General features: G+C 49.1%; 1 protein-coding gene across 1 annotated transcript in view; it reads right to left on the bottom strand.

The window, feature by feature from the left end:
- aldh1a3 (aldehyde dehydrogenase 1 family, member A3) overlaps positions 1 to 19,246 on the bottom strand; it is a 164,115-nt gene that overhangs the window by 130,627 nt on the left and 14,242 nt on the right. Inside the window, exon 2 of the mRNA XM_038813505.1 lies at positions 1,446 to 1,550. Within this exon, the coding sequence (XP_038669433.1) occupies positions 1,446 to 1,550 (105 nt within the window). The remainder of the gene's footprint in view (positions 1 to 1,445; positions 1,551 to 19,246) is intronic.

The raw sequence follows: 19,246 nt of genomic DNA, 5'->3' as shown, positions 1-19,246 counted from the left end.
TGGTATACATATACTAGTAAAGTCACCATAGTCCCAGATGACCATATTTGGCCCCTTTGAGGGGCAGAGTTGACTGCTGGTGATTTAACCTGAGGATCACCACACCTCAGGTGAGGGGCAAGGTTCAAAAGGCAGGACTTTCCTTCATGAATAACCTCAGTCAGTACAGGAAATGAACCCGCACTGTTGGCCTTTTTCAGCATCACAAACCATCTGTACAGCCAATTGAACTAAACCGACATGTATATCCAAGTAAGTATACCAGTATACATATACCGGTATACATATCAGTATACTCATTCATTCAGCAGCAGCACCCTTTGTAGTTTGATGCTGTCAAACATATTAAAGATTGATCTGATCATATTTATGATGGCAGCTAGTTACTTGTCTGAGTCTCTTGGCCTCTGGATTAACTGGAAAAAAAAACCTTTGAAGCAGTTTAACGATTGAGAAAGGCTCATTTATTTGACAGTTCTTCGGCTTCCCAGTGAGAGAGTGGGGACCAGAGGCAGAAAGTAAGGGAAGGTTTTAGGGCTGGATTTGCTGTTTTGTAAAACTTGTGTTGGACAGCTGGAAACAGAGGCAGGAGGACTATATCTTCAAATTTCCCACACGGTTCCCGGTCCTGGAATTTTAACTGGCACAGGAATTGTGGCAGGAGCAGACATGGGGGCATGGCGAGGGCAGGGGAGTCGGTGAGGGGCGAGGACGAGGGGACTTAACAGACGTCCACAGAACTGAGCCGATGCCCCAATGAATGGAGGGAGACTTCTAACCCGCTGGCATCGGTATTTACCCAGCTTCACTCCCATCTCCAGGAGGCAGTGGCCTCACACCCAGCCTTCCCCCAGATCCTGGTGGGGGGTGGGGGGAAATAACATGCCGGTGGATTCATTCAGAACCCGGGAACACAATGTCGGGAAATTTAGCCCTAAAGTTTGACGTTGACGTTAGAAAGCGACGAGAAATGAGGGCAACAAAGAGATAGGGAGGAAAACAAGCTGTGATAGGTTGATTTTTTTTCTCTGGATTGCGTTAAAGCAACAGCAATAAAGTAACGGGTTGACATCAGAAAGGTTTCTCACTGTTAGGTTATTGTTTGTGTCTGACCCAGAGTGACAGGAATTAGGTAGGCATGTGGCATAAATGCAGAGTGGATGTGGTAGTGAAACATTCCGAGTGGTTAAGTAGTCAGCCTTGACCATCGGAGGTGCTTGAGGAAGCTCGCCACCACAAAACACTGCTTGGAAACAGGCAATGGGCCAAGAGACTGAATATTCCCCTGGAAGAAGAACAGACAGTCTAGCAATTGCTGAACTGGCTACTCAGCAAAATGAGGAGAGTGTTTGACATTTTTCTTACAGCCTGAGGATTAATAACAAAACTAACACAGTAAAATCCTTGCACGGCTTTAAAAAAAAATACATTTTGGAACAATTTACCTTATCGCCTTCCTCCACATCACAAATTCTCTCCCCTGTTGCTGGGTTGAATGTAGCAAATTTCTTTCTGCTGACTGATTCATGCCATTCATTGTTGATGAAGATCTATTGGAAAGAAAAAGCAGTAACTTCAGGAATAATTAACCCTGTAATAATATTGGTTATAAAGTTCTGAAAGTCTTTGGTAAAAGATAAGTAATAAGGAATGATAAGATGAGGGTCAGTTTGGCCAGGGATCATCGTCAGTTCTTAATGCTCGAAAACATCTCTTGCACTGTCATTGTTCAAAAAGCACAATATTTAACTCGAGCAATATCATTGTTTTAAAAGTCAGGGGTATTAATCCCCGCAATGCGATAGCAATACCCATTACAACAGCACAGTGGGGCAGCACGTAGTACAAGTGGTTAGCACTGTGGCTTCACAGCGTCAGGGTCCCAGGTTCGATTACTCCCTGGGTCACTGTCTGTGCGGAGTCTGCACGTTCTCCCCGCGTCTGCTCCGGGTGCTCCGGTTTCCTCCCACAGTCCAAAGACGTGCAGGTTAGGTGGATTGGCCATGATAAATTGCCCTTAGTGACCAAAAAGGTCAGGAGGGGTTATTGGGATAGGGTGGAAGTGGGGGCTTAAGTGGGTCGGGGCAGACTCGATGGGCCAAATGGCCACCTTCTGCACTGTATGTCCGATGTTCAATCACAGATTGAAGCCATTCAGACCTCTGAGTCCATGCAAGCTCACTGTTGAGCAACCCAATCAGTCCATTCTCCCATTCTATCCCCATAACTATTTAAGTTTAGTTCCCTCAAGTACCCACCTCATTTCCTACTGGAATTAAAAATTGTCTCTGCTTTCACAACCCTCAAAGACAGCGAGTTCCAGGTCACCGTCAATCACTGCTTAAGAAAAATTCTTCCTCGCATTCTCCTTGCATCTCTGACTCAAAACTGTGCCCCTTGTCCTTGTAGGTCAGCAAATGGAAGCAGTTTTTTTTTGTCAAACCTGTCATGGGGTGCAATTTACCCGAATGTGCAGGATTAGCCGGGTGTTTCCTGGGGCTCAGAGTGCTGAGAAGCACAACGCCATCGAACAGCCATTTGGATAGATCGGGAGCCTCAGCGGGGAATGTGCAGCTGAGGCCGCACGTAGTCCCGTTTTCTGCACCGAACGCTCCGCTTACCGGAACCTCCCAGTTCAGGGAGAGATCGGGATGCCATTTTTAAATGGCGTCCCAATCTCTCGAACCCCCCTAACGCGACACTTAAACGCCTACCTCCACAGCCCCAACTCACCTATAAAGGGGTGCCAAGATGTCCATTTGGCACTGCCAGGCTGGCAGGGCACTGCCAGTGTGCAAGGCTGGCAGTGCCAAGGTGCCTAGCTGGCATTTCCTCCCCCGCTGGGGAACAGGGCCAGGTGTGTCGTGCCCGTGTGTGGCGACTTCGTATCAGTTAGTTGGGGTTTTGTGGGTTCTGCCGGTCACTTCGGGAGGGTCGACACATCGGGACGTAAGTGCGGCCTCGGTGACACGTTCCTTGCTGAGGCTCCGGATTGTAACAAAGTCCCGTTAGATAACACTGCGAGTGCGGGAAACACCCGGCTTGACGCGCTCGACACGGGTCTCAGTTGTAATTCAGTTATACTGTGCCCACTGTGTGTAATGTAATGGCTAAAAGAAGAGCAAGGGTGTTTATTTTCTTTCCTTTCTGTTTTGATGAATACCTGAAGATGTTTGAATAAATGTTCAGTTTTTGGTATTTGGACATCTGCGTGAGTTATTAACCTGAGTGAACCCCGCCCCACCTATCCCGATCCCCAGCCCCTTTCGACATCACGTTCGCTTTTGAAATCGAAAAATGTACAAAGTCACTGGGAGAAGACAGGAGAATGAGAGTCATTTGGAGAGCTGACAAAGACATGATGGGTCAAATGGCCTACTTCTGCACCATAACCTTCCTGTAAACTGTGACCTGTGGTCTGTGAACTTGAGGGGTTTTGTGCCGGTGAGGCTGTACTTGACCACCAGGTGGTGCTGTTCCCCCAAACTGGCTTGAGCGATACGAGATGCCCCAATAGTGGCCAGGCTGAGTGTGGGCCAGTGGTTCGGGAGTGGGGATCAGGTGCCTTGCAGCGCTGTATGGAAAGCTGGGACTACAGCTTCTCTGAATTCCTTGTAGCTTTAAATGATAGATTGTCTTTAAATTCTCTTGGTGAAAGTTTTGCGCTGAACTGCCAGTCTGACTACTGAGCTGGTTGACAAGGTGGTGGATGGGCTGGTTGGCAGGGTGGTGGATGGGCTGGTTGGCAGGGTGGTGGATGGGCTGGTTGGCAAGGTGGTGGATGGGCTGGTTGGCAGGGTGGTGGATGGGCTGGTTGGCAGGATGGTGGATGGGCAGGTTGGCAGGGTGGTGGATGGGCTGGTTGGCAGGGTGGTGGATGGGCTGGTTGGCAGGGTGGTGGATGGGCTGGTTGGCAGGGTGGTAACTGGGATGGTTGGCAGGGTGGTGGATGGGCTGGTTGGCAGGGTGGTAGATGGGCTGGTTGGCAAGGTGGTGGAAAGGCTGGTTGGCAGGGTGGTGGATGGGTTGGTTGGCAGGGTGGTGGGTGGGATGGGCTTATTGGCAGGGTGGTGGGTGGGATGGTTGCCAGGGTGGTGGATAAGCTGATTGGCAGGGTGGTAGATGGGCTGGTTGGCAAGGTGGTGGAAGGGTTGGTTGGCAGGGTGGTGGATGGGTTGGTTGGCAGGGTGGTGGGTGGGATGGGCTGGTTGGCAGGGTGGTGGGTGGGATGGTTGGCAGGGTGGTGGATGGGCTGGTTGGCAGGGTGGTGGGTGGGATGGTTGGCAGGGTGGTGGATGGGCTGGTTGGCAGGGTGGTAGATGGGCTGGTTGGCAGGGTGGTAGATGGGCTGGTTGGCAAGGTGGTGGAAGGGTTGGTTGGCAGGGTGGTGGATGGGTTGGTTGGCAGGGTGTTGGGTGGGATGGGCTGGTTGGCAGGGTGGTGGGTGGGATGTTTGGCAGGGTGGTGGATCTGGTAGAAGGTGCTGAAGGCACTCTTGCTAAATTTGCAGATGATACAAAGATCTGTGGAGGGACAGGTAGTATTGAGGAAGCAAGGGGGCTGCAGAAGGACTTGGCAAGCTAGGAGAGTGGGCAATGAAGTGGCAAATGAAATACAACGTGGAAAAGTGTGAGGTTATACACTTTGGAAGGAGGAATTTAGGCATAGACTATTTTCGAAATGGGGTCATGCTGAGGAAATCAGAAGCACAAATGGACTTGTTCACAATTCTCTTAAGTTAACGTGCAGGTTCAGTAGGCAGTTAAGAAGACAAATGCAGTGTTAGCATTCATGTCAAGAGGGCTAGAAAACAAGACCAGGAATGTACTTCTGAGGCTGTATAAGGCTCTGGTCAGACCCCATTTGGACAATTGTGAGCAGTTTTGGGCCCCATATCTAAGGAAGGATGTGCTGGCTTTGGAAAGGGTCCAGAGGAGGTTCACAAGAATGATCCCTGGAATGAAGAACTTGTCGTATGAAGAATGTTTGAGGACTCTGGGTCTGTACTCGTTGGAGTTTAGAAGGATGAGAGAGGATCTTATTGAAACTTACATGATACTAAGAGGCCTGGATAGAGTGGCGTGGAGAGATGAGGAATTTCTTTAGCCAGAGGGTGGTGAATCTGTGGAACTCTTTGCCGTAGAAGGCTGTGGAGGCCAAATCACTGAGTGTCTTTAAGACAGAGATAAATAGGTTCTTGATTAATAAGGGGATCAGGGGATATGGGAAGAAATGTCCTACCCCATTTCCTGAAACTGTGACCCTTTGTTCTAGATATTTAGTGAGGGGAGGCGGACCAAGTTGGACCTGTATCCATTGAGGTTTGGAAGAATGAATGATATTTTTAATTCATTCATGGGATGTGGGCGTCGCTCGCTATTTATTGGCCTTGAAAAGGTGGGGGGTTGGGAGAATTAGAGGTGATCTTATTGAAACATATAAAAACTCCTGAGGGTGTTTGACAGGGCAAATACTAAGATGGGGAACAGGTATTTTTAAAAATGGGATTTAAGAAATGAAATGAAAATCGCTTATTGTCACAAGTAGGCTTCAATGAAGTTACTGTGAAAAGCCCCTAGTCCCCACATTCCGGCGCCTGTTCGGGGAGGCTGTTACGGGAATTTCAGACACTTCAGACTGAGATGATCACTCAGAGGGTGGTGAACCTATGGAATTGACTACCACAGAAGGTGGTGGAGGCTAAGTCACTGAATAAATCTTAAGAAGGAAATAACTTTTCAGAAGCTAAAGGTGTTTGGGGTATGGGAAGAGAGCGGGAGCATTGTGTTGAGATAGAGGATCCAGCATGAGGTCGAGCAGGCTCGAAGGGCCAAATGGCCTACTCCTTCAATTTTTTTCTGATTTTATGTACCAGGACACCCATATCCCTCTGTACCTCAGAAATCTGCAATATCTCACCATTTCTTTTTTGTAAATAAAATTTAAAGTACTCAATTCTTTTTTTTTCCATTTAAGGGACATTTTAACGTGGCCAATCCACCTATGCTGCACATCTTTGAGTGGTGGGGTTGTGACCCACGCAGACATCGGGAGAGTCTGCAAACACCACACGGACAGTAACCCGGGGCTGGGATCGAACCCGGGTCCTCGACACCGTGAGGCAATAGTGCTAGCCACTGCATCACTGTGCTGCCCATATCTCACCATTTCAATGAAATGGTGATTTTCTGTTCTTCCCACTAAAGTGGGCAAGTTCACATCTTCCTGCATTTCCCACATCTGCCAAGTTTTCACCCCACTCACTTAATCTATCTATCCGCCCTCTTCACAACTCACTCTCCTACCTATTGTGTCATCAGCAACTTTAGTATTGGATTGAATTGGATTTATTGATTGTCACGTGTACCGAGGTACAAATGAAAGCATTGTTTTGCGTACAGCTCAGACAGATCACTTCATACATGAAAAGAAAATACATATGGCAAACATAAAATACACAATGTAAATACATAGACACAGGCATCGGGTGAAGCATACTCAGTAGAGAAGATGTGTGAAGAGATCAGATCAATCCATAAAAGGGTCATTAAAGAGTCTGGGAACAGCGGGGAAGAAGCTGTTTTGGAATCTGTTAGTGCATGTTCTCAGACCTTTGTATCTCCTGCCCGATGGAAGAAGTTGGAAGGGTGGATAAGCCGGGTGGAGGGGTCTGTGGTTATGCTGCCTGCTTTCTCCAGGCAGCAGGAGGTGTAGACAAAGTCAATGGATGGGAGACAGGTTCTTCTGATGGACTGGGCTGTGTTCATGACTCTGATGTTTCTTATGATCTTGGGCCGAGCAGTTGCCATACCAGGCAAGATGCAGCCAGATTGGATGCTTTCTATGGTGCATCTGTAAAAGTTGGTAAAAGTCAGTGTGGACATGCCAAATTTCCTTGGTTTCCTGAGGAAGTATAGGCACTGTTGTGCTTTCTTGGTCATAGCGTTGACGTGCATGGGTGGACCAGGACAGATTGTAAGTGATCTGCACACCTAGGAATTTGAAGATGCAGACAGGGGTGTCCCCGATACTTTGCTTGCTGAAGTCAATGACCTGCTTTATAGTTTTGCTGACATTGAGGCAGGGATTGTTGTCGCTAACCACTTCACCATGTTCTCTATCTCCCTCTTGTATTCTGACTCATTTTGTTTGAGATCCAACCCACTACAGCAAACTTGTAGATGGAATTGGAGCCAAATTTTGCTATGCAGTCATGTGTGCAGAGAGAGTATAGTAGGGGGATAAGTACGCAGCCTTGCGGGGCCCAGGTGACGATCATGGAGGAGGTGTTGTTGTTCATCCTTACTGATTGTGGTCTATGGGTCAGGAAATCGAGGATCCAGTTGCAGAGTGAGGAGCTAAGACCTAGGTTTTGGAGTTAGGATATGAGTTTGGCTGGGATTATGCTGTTGAAGGCGAAGCTGTAGTCAATAAATAGGAGTCTGATGTAGGAGTTCTTATTGTCAAGATGCTCCAAGGATGAATATAGGGCCAGGGAGATGGCGTCTGCTATGGACTGGTTGCGGTGGTATGCAAATTGCAGTGGATCTAAGCATTCTGGGAGTATGGAGTTGATGTGGCTCATGACCAACCTCTCGAAGCACTTCATTACGATCGATGTCAAGGCCACTGGATGATAATTACTGAGGCACGTTGCCTGGTTCTTCTTTGGCACCAGTATAGTGGTGGTCTTCTTGATGCAGGTAGGGAGTAGGGAGAGGTTGCAGATGTCCGTGAACACATCTGCCAGCTGGTCCATGCTGGATTTGAGTGCACGACCAGGGGCCCCATCCGGACCCATCGCCTTCCAGAGATTCACTTTCGAGAAGTAGCCATACATTTGGTCAGTTGCATAGTAATCTTTGATGTGGCACCTTGTTAAATGCTTCTGGAAATCTAGGCACACCACATCTACCTTTTTCAGGCTGCTTGTTATTTCCTCAAAGAACTCCAATAAATTAGGCAAACATAATTTCTGTTCACAAGTTGACTTTGTCAATTTGCATCGCCTGATTGCATTGAAACTTTCCAATTGCTGCCTTTTTAATAGGCTGGCACTAGCTCGGCTACATCATAATTCGAGCAAGGAACCCCAGAGATATCCACATCACCCGCGTAATGACAGGTCCTGATGAGAACTGGGCCGATTACTGCCTTATCCAATTCACCATCTCCAGCAGCATTGGTCTCCAAACAGCAGAGGTAACTGAAGAAACGCTGCAAGAAATGTAACATTGAAAGCCTCAAAGATCCCACCAAGGTTGCCCTTCACAGTAAGCACTTCACGGCCAACCTCTCAACCTACAGCCCCAGAGTGCCCATAGTGCCTGGTCAACTCTAAACTCCACCACAGCAAGCAGCTGGTCTCTCTACCCAGGAAACATCATGATTGGTTTAACAAAAGTTATCGGGGGTGGCACGACCTAATCGCTCGTAAGCACAAAGCTTTTGGTGACTGGAAACGTCGCCACCCGCTGGAGTAAAGCTGCAGTCCTGCTGGCGGGTGAATGCTGTGTACGGTCTAAATCCCATGATATAAAGAACAAATGGTGGGCATAAAGAGCGCGGGAGATTCAACAACTTGCAGACTCCAACAACATGAATGGTTTCTTCAACGTCGTCAACACAATTTATGGCACAAGTGTTCAAGGGACAACCCTGCTGAGAGCCAGGCATTGGATGGGAGCTCATCAAGGACAGGGAGGCAGTCCGCTCCCTTTGGAGAGAACGTTTTAATCAAATTCCCAACTGCGATGCTATGCTCAACTTCAATGCCCCCAAATCCATTCCTCAATACCTCATCCTCTTCCAGCTCCATCTCAGCACCATCTGGGCCAGAGGTGAAAAAGCCTCTGGAACAGATAGACCCTGGAAGAACTCCTGAAACACAGCAAAGACATACTCCAGACATGGCTGCACATCCTCATATCCCTCATCTGGGAAGAGGAGTGCATTCTGGGGGATCTCAGGGACTCTGATTGTGACTACATTCAAGAAGGGAGACCAGTCTTAATGAGGTAACTACAGAGGAGTCTCTCCGCTGTCTGCCGAAGGGAAAATCATTCCAAGGATCCTCCTCAATTGTCTCCTCCCCACAGCTGAAGAGCTCCTTCCAGAGTCGCAGTGCGGTTTCCACCCATTGAAAGGCACCCAGATTGCAAACCTGAGACTAAGGCCTGGTTTACCAGGCAGTAGTGAGCTGTAGCCACCTAAGATGGACACTGGGCTAACAAAATGGAGAACTGCTAAGACTGTAGGGAGAAAACAGTTTTAGCCAGGACATGCAGTCTGCAAAGGCTAATTAGCATTCTGCACGTAACGAAACTAGTTTATGGCCAGGTGGAAGATCTCAACCAAAGGTGTAAATAGCAAAACGCTTTGCATAGTAATGAGGCAATCCAGATCTGGGCACACACAATAGCAACATTTGGGTTTGAATGGATACTTTGAGTGGACGCCCAGACGAAACGGCACCAGAAGTATCCATCACAAAAGACCCTAGAGACCGCCCCACCCATCGAGAAGAGACCCTCAGATTGGGGGATTTGTAAGACATCGATTGGGAAATGATCCAATCGATACATGGCAGGTAAAGGCCCGCCCCGAAAAGGCACGGACATTGGGGGCCCTATAAAGATAGACCCCGCACATGGTTCTGTCTGTTGTGCTCCGGCTCCGTTGCTGTTTTGCTCCGGCTCCGCTGTTTTTGTGCTCCGGCTTGGACTGCTGCTTTGACTCCGGCCCAGATCTGCTGTTGTATCCTGACTCCGACTCCAGCCGTTGATCCTGTCTTCCATCACCAGCCGTTGAGCACCAGCCATCGTTCAGTAAGTGCCAAAACGACGCTCGCTACGTGAACCCAGCATTGCCTATACATTAATCGACTAGTAACGAACAGAAGGTGCAGCCCAGAAAGGAACAAAGGCCTTGTCCCCTGACCTTGCTGGTTCCTACTTAGATAAGTATTTAGTCGTTTAATAGTAGAAATAGGTATTAGTCTTTAGCGTGTGCATGCGTATTTATTATATTTGTATAATAAATATTGATCGTTGGAACTTACTAATCGGTGTATAGTTTTATTACTTTGAACCTGACCTTGAAATACTTGTGAGGTGTCTATATACGGCACCTGGCGACTCCGAACTGAAATTACACACACAGAGCTGTAGCAGTGTTAAGCACACGGCCTTTAAACGGAGGCGTGTTAATACACTCCAATAAACGCGTAATACACTCAAGTAAAACGTGCAACAGAGCGTAATGCTGCAAAATGCTTCAGAAAATTTGGACAACCTACAGCAGCCACCTGAAAAATACTGGAGAAGTACCACCAGCAGTGCTTTCACAAGATCGTCTAAATCTAGTGGCAAGAAAGGCAACATCAAGCATCCGCTTGTGGACCAACATACCCAGCATTTGTGTCCCAAAGCAATTGTTCTACTCTGAACTCAGCTGTGACAAGAGACTCCCAGGAAGACAATAGACATGCTTTTGGGATGTCCACAAGGCATCCCTGAAGAGGTCCAGCATCCCTTGCTGGCTCATGGGAGACCCTGGCTTGTGAATGACCAAAATGGAGAACGTTCATTCAGTAACGCACCAAACGCATCGAGAGACTGCAATGTTGAGGTTTCAGAAAGAGCGCAAAAATCGCCAGACGGGGGGGGGGGGGAGAGAGAGAAGAATGGCGGTCATGGGGTGGTGGAGCTCAACCTCCTTAGCACTGCTGCCTTACAGCACCAGGGGCCCAGGTTCGATTCCGGCCTTGGGTGACTGTCTGTATGGAGTTTGAACGTTCTCCCTGTGTGTGTGGGTTTCCTTCAGGTGCTCCCATTTCCTCCCACAGTTCAAAGATGTGCAGATTAGGTGGGGTTAGTTGGGGTTAGGTGAGGTTATGTAGATAGGGTGGGGGAATGGGCCTAGGTCGGGTGATCTTTCAGAGGGCCAGTGCAGACTCAATGGACCGAATGGCCTCCTTCTGCACTGTAGAAATTCTATGGCCGGGATCCTCCCTTCTGTGGACCAAGTCCCCACACTCACGGGAAAACCGGCGCCAATGACTCCGGCGTCAACGGCCCCCCCCAAGGTGAGGAATTCTCACCTTTCTAGGGGGCTAGGTTAACGCCGGAGGGGTTGGCACCACTCCAGCCAGTGCCGAAGGGACAGCGTGGGTTTGCGCATGCGCGGAATGGCCAGTGTGATTCCGCGTATGCGCGGACTGGAAGGCGTATTCTCTTCTCCGCGCCGGTCCCTGGGCAATATGGCGAAGCCCTACAGGGGCCCGGCGTGGAAGGAAGAAGTGCTCCCACGGAACAAGCCCGCCTGCAGATCGGTGGACCCCGATCGCGGGCCAGGCCAGCGTGGGGGCCGCCCGTGGGGTCGGATCCCCCGTGCCCCCTCCCCGAGGACTGCCCATGCATACTTACCTGCCAGGTCCCGCCGGTGCATGAGTTGGGTGATTCACGCCGGCAGGACCGGCCAAAAATGGACCGCTGCTCGGCCCACTGGGGCCTGGAGAATCGCCAGAGGGGCCGCTGTCAACGGCCCCTGACCGGTGTGCCAGTGATCCCGTCCCCGCCCGAAAAACAGCGCCGGAGAATACGGCAGCCGGCGTCGGGGCAGGATTTGCGCCTCCCACCGGGAATTCTCCAACCTGGCGGGAGGTTGGAGAATCCCGCCCTATGTTTCTATAATCCGCCCCCTCCTGAGAGAAAAGTCACCTGACCGGTCTTCAGTAAAACCAGACTTTGTAGATTTGAGGTCAGTGAGGATTTGGTTTGATTTTTCTTAAATTTGACTTCTCACAAGTAATGAGTCACTCATGAGTGAGTACTTTATATAATTGTTTTAAAATGATAAAATTGTAAAGCAAATGAGAAACGCTTATGTAGTGGAGAGTATTCCATCACACTCCTGACTTGTGCCTTGTAGGTAGTGGACAGGCTTTGCTGGAGTCAGATAGTGAGGTTCTCAATGCAGGAATCCTCGTCTTTCACCCACTCTTGTCACCACAGTATTTATATAAGACCGTAAGAAATAGGAACAGGAGTAGGTCACCGGGCTCTGCCCTGCTCTGCCATTCAATAGGCTTCCGACATTCCTCACATCCACTTTCCCGCCCTTTACCCGTAACCCTTGATTCGCTTGCTGATCAAGAATCATCTACCCCAGCCTTAAATATACAGAAGGATTCTACCCCCACAGCAAGGATGGGGTGGCAAAGAGTTCCAAAGATTCACAACCCTCTGAGAGAAGAAATACCTCCTCATCTCAGTTTTAAATTGACACCCCTTTATTCTAAGAATATGCCGTCTGGTCCTAGACTTCCATGACAGGAAAGATCCACTTAGCATTTACCCTGTCATGCACTTTAAGAATTCTTGATGTTTCAAAGAGATCATGACTTGTCCAGTTCACTCCCTGGTCAATGGTAATCCTCAGGAGTTGATTCAGTGATGGTAATGCTAAGGAATTAACATGGTTATGGTTATCAAGGAGAGATTTTTAGAGTCACTGTTGTTGGAGATGGTGAATGTCACTTGCCTTTTATCTGCTCAAAACTGAATGTTGTCCAGGTCTTGCTGTGTGTGGGCATGGACTGTTTCAGTATCTGAGCGGTTTCAAATGGTGCTGAACATTGTGCAATCATCAGCGAACATCCCGTCTTATGGTCAAGCAGCTGAAGGTGATTGGGTCTCGGTCATCATTCTGAGGAACTCCTGCAGTGATGTCCTGCAGCTGTGACTGAACCCTTAACAACCACAGCCGTTTTCCTTTGTGCGAAGTATGACTCCAACCACAAGATAGTTTTCCCCTGGTTCCAATTATTTCCAACTTGCTGGAACCATCAATTCTATGGACACGTGCTTGTAGGATTAGAATAGCGGTTTTAATATACTTACAACAGAGCCAGCCTGTTCGCCTTGAACTTTCGATGAACTGGCCGGCTGGCTCTGTGGCACGGATCTTTATACAGCAGCTCCAGGGGGAGAAGTTCTGGGTGGAGCCAAGGGGGGAGCCCAGTACAAACTCGTGAGTACTCCCAGAGCTCCTCCCCCTGGTGGTCAGGTAGTGCAACTGCACTTACAATATCGGTACATATATACAATGGGAACAGAGTGACATTGGTAACTTATAATACCGTGTGAATCTCATTCACCACACAACTTAGCTAGGGTTCCTTGATGCCATACTCAATCAAGTGCTGCCTTGATGTCAAGGACAGTCACTCTCACCTCTGGCGTTCAGCTCTTTTGTCCATGTTTGGACTAAGGCTGTAATGAGATCAGGGGCTGAGTGTCCCTGGCGGACCAAACCCACCGTCAGTGAGCAGGTTGTTGCTAAGTAAATGCCGCTTGGTAGCACTGTTAACGACACCTTCCATCACTCTGCTGATGGTCGAGAATAGACTGACAGGGTGGTTATTGCCTGGATTGGATTTTTCCTGCTTTTTGTGGACTGGACATAGGCGGACAAGTAACTATATACAAGGCAAAAGCACGTACAGGAAAAAATATTAGGAAGATAGTGTGTGGGTAAATTGGTAAGGGGCTAGTGGAGATATGGGGAGACAGGAGATATATGGATGTCCAGATATTGGCCACTCTGCCTGATTCAGATCGTCTGAACCCCAGCAGTACTCAATGTTGGTACCAATGGCCCTGTGTGCTGATCGAGAAGATGCTCAATTTCTGCTTCACACCACATCAGCAGTCAGTGAACAGAAAGTTGTCATAAATGATCGAGCACTCAGTGAAAGTGGGGCAATTCTGAGACTCCCTAATAAATATACCCTCCAGCCTTTCTCACGTGGATTGAGTGAGTTATTGGAAAGAAAGCTTGATTCCGGTCAGCAATTGAATCATTGGTTTCATTGCATGAAGTTGGTTAACGATTGAATAAGCTGTTCTGTGAGGGAGATTATTCTGATTTATTGCAGAGAGCATGGTTAGAATTTGGATTTCAAGCTCTTGTTATTCTTCAGCAAGGCCTCATTATAATCTGACTCATTTTGCTTGTTGATTACTTTGTACCCTAACATTAAAACAGATGAATGGGGATTTCCAAAAGTTGGAGTCCAGAATTTATTCTCTGCTGGGAGATTGCACACGATTGCTATTTGATAGAGTTACACCATCTCAGTGAGAACCAGAGAGTCAATTCAGAGGCAGTTTGACAAACAATTGTCCCCTAACTCTCGGGGCCGTACCGGCGCCGAGAAGTGGCGTGAACCACTCCGGCGTTGGGCCGCCCGGATGGTGTGAAATCGTCCGCACCTTCAGGGGCTAGGCTGGCACCGGAGTGTTTGGCACTGCGCCAGCTGGAGCAGAAGGGCTTGGCGCCATGCCAACCGGTGCTAAAGGACCTCCGCTGGCTGGTGCGAGTTGGCGCCTGTGCGGGAGTGCCAGCGTGTGCTGGCGTCATCCCGGTGCATTCGCAGGGGCGTTCTTCTCCGCACTGGCCATGGTGGAGGTTGACAGCGGCCGGTGCGGAGGGAAAGAGCGCCCCCACGGCACAGGCCAGCCCGCGGATTGGTGGGCCCCGATCGCGGGCCAGGCCACTGTGGGGGCACCCCCCGGGGCCAGATCTCCCCCCCCCCCCCCCCCCCCCCCAGGACTCTGCAGGCCGCCCGTGGGGCCAGGTCCCGCCGGTAAAGACCTGTTGTGATTTACACCGGTGGGACCCGCCAAAGATGGGCGGCCAGTCGGCCCATCGCGGGCTGGAGAATCACCGGGGGCGGTGGGGCCCGCTGCCTGCAGCCGCCAACCGGCGCGCCGTGCCTACTTCAATGGTTTGAAGTAGATTGTTCTGTCTCTCAAAGGAGAGACATTTGAATGCAACTTTTCACAAAGCTAAGAATGCTGGGCGCGATTCTCCCAAAACGGGAGAAATCGTAAAGCTGGCGTCAAACCCGGGGCGGGTTTGATGCCAGCGCGCCCCTTCCCGACCGGGAACCGATTCTGGTCCCCGGTCGGGGCTAGCAGCCCGACGCCGTAGGCTCCGGCATGACGGGCTTAACGAATATTGTTAAGCCCGCTTGCCGGAGTTAGCGCCGGCTGACGCGTCATATGACGTCAGCTGCGCATGCGCGGATTGGAAGACTCCAACCCGCGCATGCGCGGATGACGTCATCGCGTATTTGCGCGAAACCCGCGTATGCGCGGGCCGGGTTGCCCCTCAGCCACCCCGCGAATGGATACTGCGGGGCGGCGGAAGGAGAAAGAGTGCGCGGGCATCGGGCCCGCTGCCCGCGATCGGTGCCCACCGATCGCGGGCCCATGGCACCCTTGGCACGGCCGTGGTACTGCCGTGCCAATCGGTGCCATGGTTATAAAAAGCGAGTTTGTGACGCCGTTTTTACGAACGGCCAGACCAGGTGTGTTTGCCGTTCGTAAAAACGGCGTAAAGGGCTGGGACTTCGGCCCATCTATCAGCTGTGAATCGCTGCCGGCCGTAAAAAAACGGCGGCAGCGATTCGGGTCGGGAGTTGGGCGGGGGGTGGGGGAGAATAGCGGGAGGGCGGGAAAAATGTCGGGAAGGCCCTCCCGCTATTCTCCGACCCGTCGTGGGGGTCGGAGAATTTCGCCCGCTATGTATGAACTAGACTGCAGGACACTTTCTTCCCTAACATTAACATAGAACATAGAACAGTACTGCACAGAACAGGCCCTTCGGCCCTCGATGTTGTGCCGAGCATTGTCTGAAACCAAGATCAAGCTATCCCACTCCCTGTCATTCTGGTGTGCTCCATGTGCCTATCCAATAACCGCTTGAAAGTTCCTAAAGTGTCCGACTCCACTATCACAGCAGACAGTCCATTCCACACCCTAACCACTCTCTGAGTAAAGAACCTACCTAGGACGTCCCTCCTATATCTCCCACCCTGAATCTTATAGTCATGCTCCCTTGTAGCAGCTACATCCACCCGAGGAAATAGTCTCTGAACGTCGACTCTATCTATCCCCCTCATCATCTTATAAATTTCTATTAAGTTGCCTCTCATCCTCCTCCGCTCCAAAGAGAAAAGCCCTAGCAACCTCAACCTTTCCTCATAAGACCTATCCTGCAAACCAGGCAGCAATCTTGGTAAATCTCCTTTGCACCCTTTCCAATGCTTCCACATCCTGCCTATAGTGAGGTGACCAGAACTGCACACAATACTCCAAATGTGGTCTCACCAGGGTCATGTATAGTTGCAGCATAACCCCACGGCTCTTAAACTCAAGCACCCTGTTAATAAACGCTAACACACTATAGGCCTTCTTCACGGCTCTATCCACTTGAGTGGCAACCTTCAGAGATCTGTGGACATGAACCCCAAGATCTCTCTGTTCCTCCACATTCCTCAGAACCCTGCCGTTGACCCTGTAATCCGCATTCACATTTTTTCTACCAACATGAATCACCTAACATTAGAAATGTTGCAGGATAATATCCTCTCATTGTCATATCTTTTCGAACATATTTTGCTCTTTTGAGGAATAGAGAAGAAAGCAAATATTACAGATACTGGAAAGCGTCAGTGGAGAGGTTCCAACTCTGAAGCTGGCATCTCCATCATTGAGCCAAGCGTCTAGCTCAGCCACACAGACCAGTACACTGGCAACTCCCTTAAAATTTCAAATCAGATATATTACTTATTGTTTTGTTATGCTCTTGACATAGCATAAGTGGCTTCCTTGATGTGCACTCTGACAAAGGAAGGTTCAGACGTGGAGATAACTTCAACACGTTTATTGAACTATTTACAATTCTCCTACTCGGGTTCGCCCCTACTGTTAATCCTGCTATAGCTACTCAGACTGACAAACCAGTCTGCTACAATCCACGTGGTGGGTGTGATATTGAATCAACCCTGTGTCTGTACTCACTGAGTGTCTCCACTGGAAAGAGGAAGATCATGTGTGCTGTGTCCTTTATATATGGGTTGGTGTAATGCCCCCCTGTGGTAGGGTCACCTCTGTGTGTATCGTGAATGCCCATTTGTCTTGTCCTATCTAACTGATCTATTGGTTGAGTGTCTGTGTGTCATGTCTCTGGTGCTCCCTCTCGTGTCTAGCTGGTCTACATGTACTCACATTAACCCCTTGTGTATCTACAGTGATGCATATCACCACACTTATTACGCCTGCTGTAAAACCACATTGTTTAACCTGGTGTACGGCGGCACTGTGGCGCAGTGGTTAGCACTGCTGCCTCACAGCCCTGGGTCACTGCCCATGTGGCGTTTGCACATTCTCCACGTGTCTGCATGGATCTTACCTCTACAACCCAAAGATGTGCAGGGTAGGTGGATTGGCCCCACTAAACTGCCCCTTATTTGGAACTTTTTTTTTTAAAAACCTTGTCGAAACTTTGGATTGCTGCATATTTAGGATTTTGAATTAAATTTACAATCTGTACTTTGCTACTGTACTGTCCTAACCACTGTGCCAGGGATCAGGGTTACATTCTGGTCTTGGGTGACTGTCTGTACTGAGTTTACACATTCTCCCGTGTCTGTGTGGGTTTCCTCCGGGTGCTCCGGATTCCTCCCACTGTCCGAAGATGCGCAGGCTAAGTGGGTTGGCTGGGCTAAATTGCCCCTCAGTGTCTAAAGATGCACAGGTTAGGTGGGGTTACGAAGATAGGGCAGGGGAGCGGACCGAGGTAGGGTGCTCTTCCAGAAGGTTTGTGCAGACTCAATGGGCCAAAAGTCCTCCTTCTACGCTGTAGGGATTCTATGCATTATATTCTATTCTATGGTTTAATTCAATAAACCAGTCAAGCAGCAGTAAGTGGGACAGAGAAATGCTGCTGCTCCTTACAGATTGTTGAGTCACTGTACCTGGTATATTGGTGTTCAGCGAGAATGAAGAGACTTTTGTTTTCTGCAGCTGGGTTGGTTTTTCAGACGGCAGACCAGACTCTGATGGTCTACGCCCTTCTCTGTTCACATTTTAGTTACTAATTAAATAATTATTAAGATGTCAGTTCCATTCTACCTAGTAGGCATGGCTGAGTACAGCCCACTACTTTCCAAACAATGGTCTTGTTATAAAATGAAACATGCAAGAAAGAGTAAAACATTTGCACAGACACAAATACACTGACACAGATATACACAGGTACACACGCACACGCACTCACACACACACACTGACACACATATACACAGATACGCACACGAATACATGCACACATACACACATATATCCACGGGCAGCACGGTAGCACAGTGGTTAGCACAAGGTCCCAGGTTTGATTCCCTGCTTGGGTCAGTGTCTGCGTGGGTTTCCTCCGGGTGCTCCGGTTTCCTCCTACAAGTCCCGAAGGACATGCTTGTTAGTTGAACTGGACATTCTGAATTCTCCCTCTGTGTACCCGAACAGGTGGTGGAGTGTGGTGACTAGGGGATTTTTACAGTAACTTTATTGCCGTGTTAATGTAAACCTACTTGTGACAATAATAACGATATAAACAAGCATTCACATGCACACATATCCACACTCACACAGGTTAACGCACACACAATACACACATACATACACTCACACATACTCTCACACACAGATCTTCTCTTCTTCGGCTGTCCTTGGGTTTGAGGATGACTTGCTTCTACTCCAGTTCAATATGTTCTGAAATGGCCGATCAGTCCAGTGCATGATCTTCGACTCTGACAAATGTGGCAGGTGGTGCTTGAAGTGATGGCTCGGTGGGTTATTGGAAGGATTTTGCACTCCCACCTTGACGTTGCCTCTGCACATTCGGTGCCGTTTCAGATTAACCTTCTCCATTTTGGTTGGTCACAACTAGGGTCTCTCCTGAGCCAGTGGGGGATGTTTGACATCTTCAGGATGCTTTGAGGACATCCTGCAGCGGAAATGCTTTAGAACACGGCAGATACGTGTACACACATACGTGCATGTACACACACACGTGACATGCATGCACACACACTCATGTGTACATACACTTAGACTTACAAACACTGAGATGCACACAGATCCACATCGATATGTAAACACATACAATATGTATAGCTGTGTTTATGTGTACAGTATATTTCTCAGTGTTGCCACAGTTAGTTGATGAGTACGTGGTGGAAATGGAGTTGGAAGAGGGGTATCAGTAGCACACTCAATGGAGCTACCCGGTGGCCATAGTTGAAACTACAGCATTACAATGGCGTTCTCATCTCTCCCCTATTTCTCTCAGTTGTCTCAGTATTACTGGTTCCTGCTCTGTCTCACTTTTCTAATTCTGG

The sequence above is a fragment of the Scyliorhinus canicula genome, chromosome 12, assembly GCF_902713615.1.
Source record: "Scyliorhinus canicula chromosome 12, sScyCan1.1, whole genome shotgun sequence".
Taxonomy (NCBI): Eukaryota; Metazoa; Chordata; class Chondrichthyes; order Carcharhiniformes; family Scyliorhinidae; genus Scyliorhinus; species Scyliorhinus canicula.
This window is presented reverse-complemented; position numbering and strand designations above follow the sequence as displayed.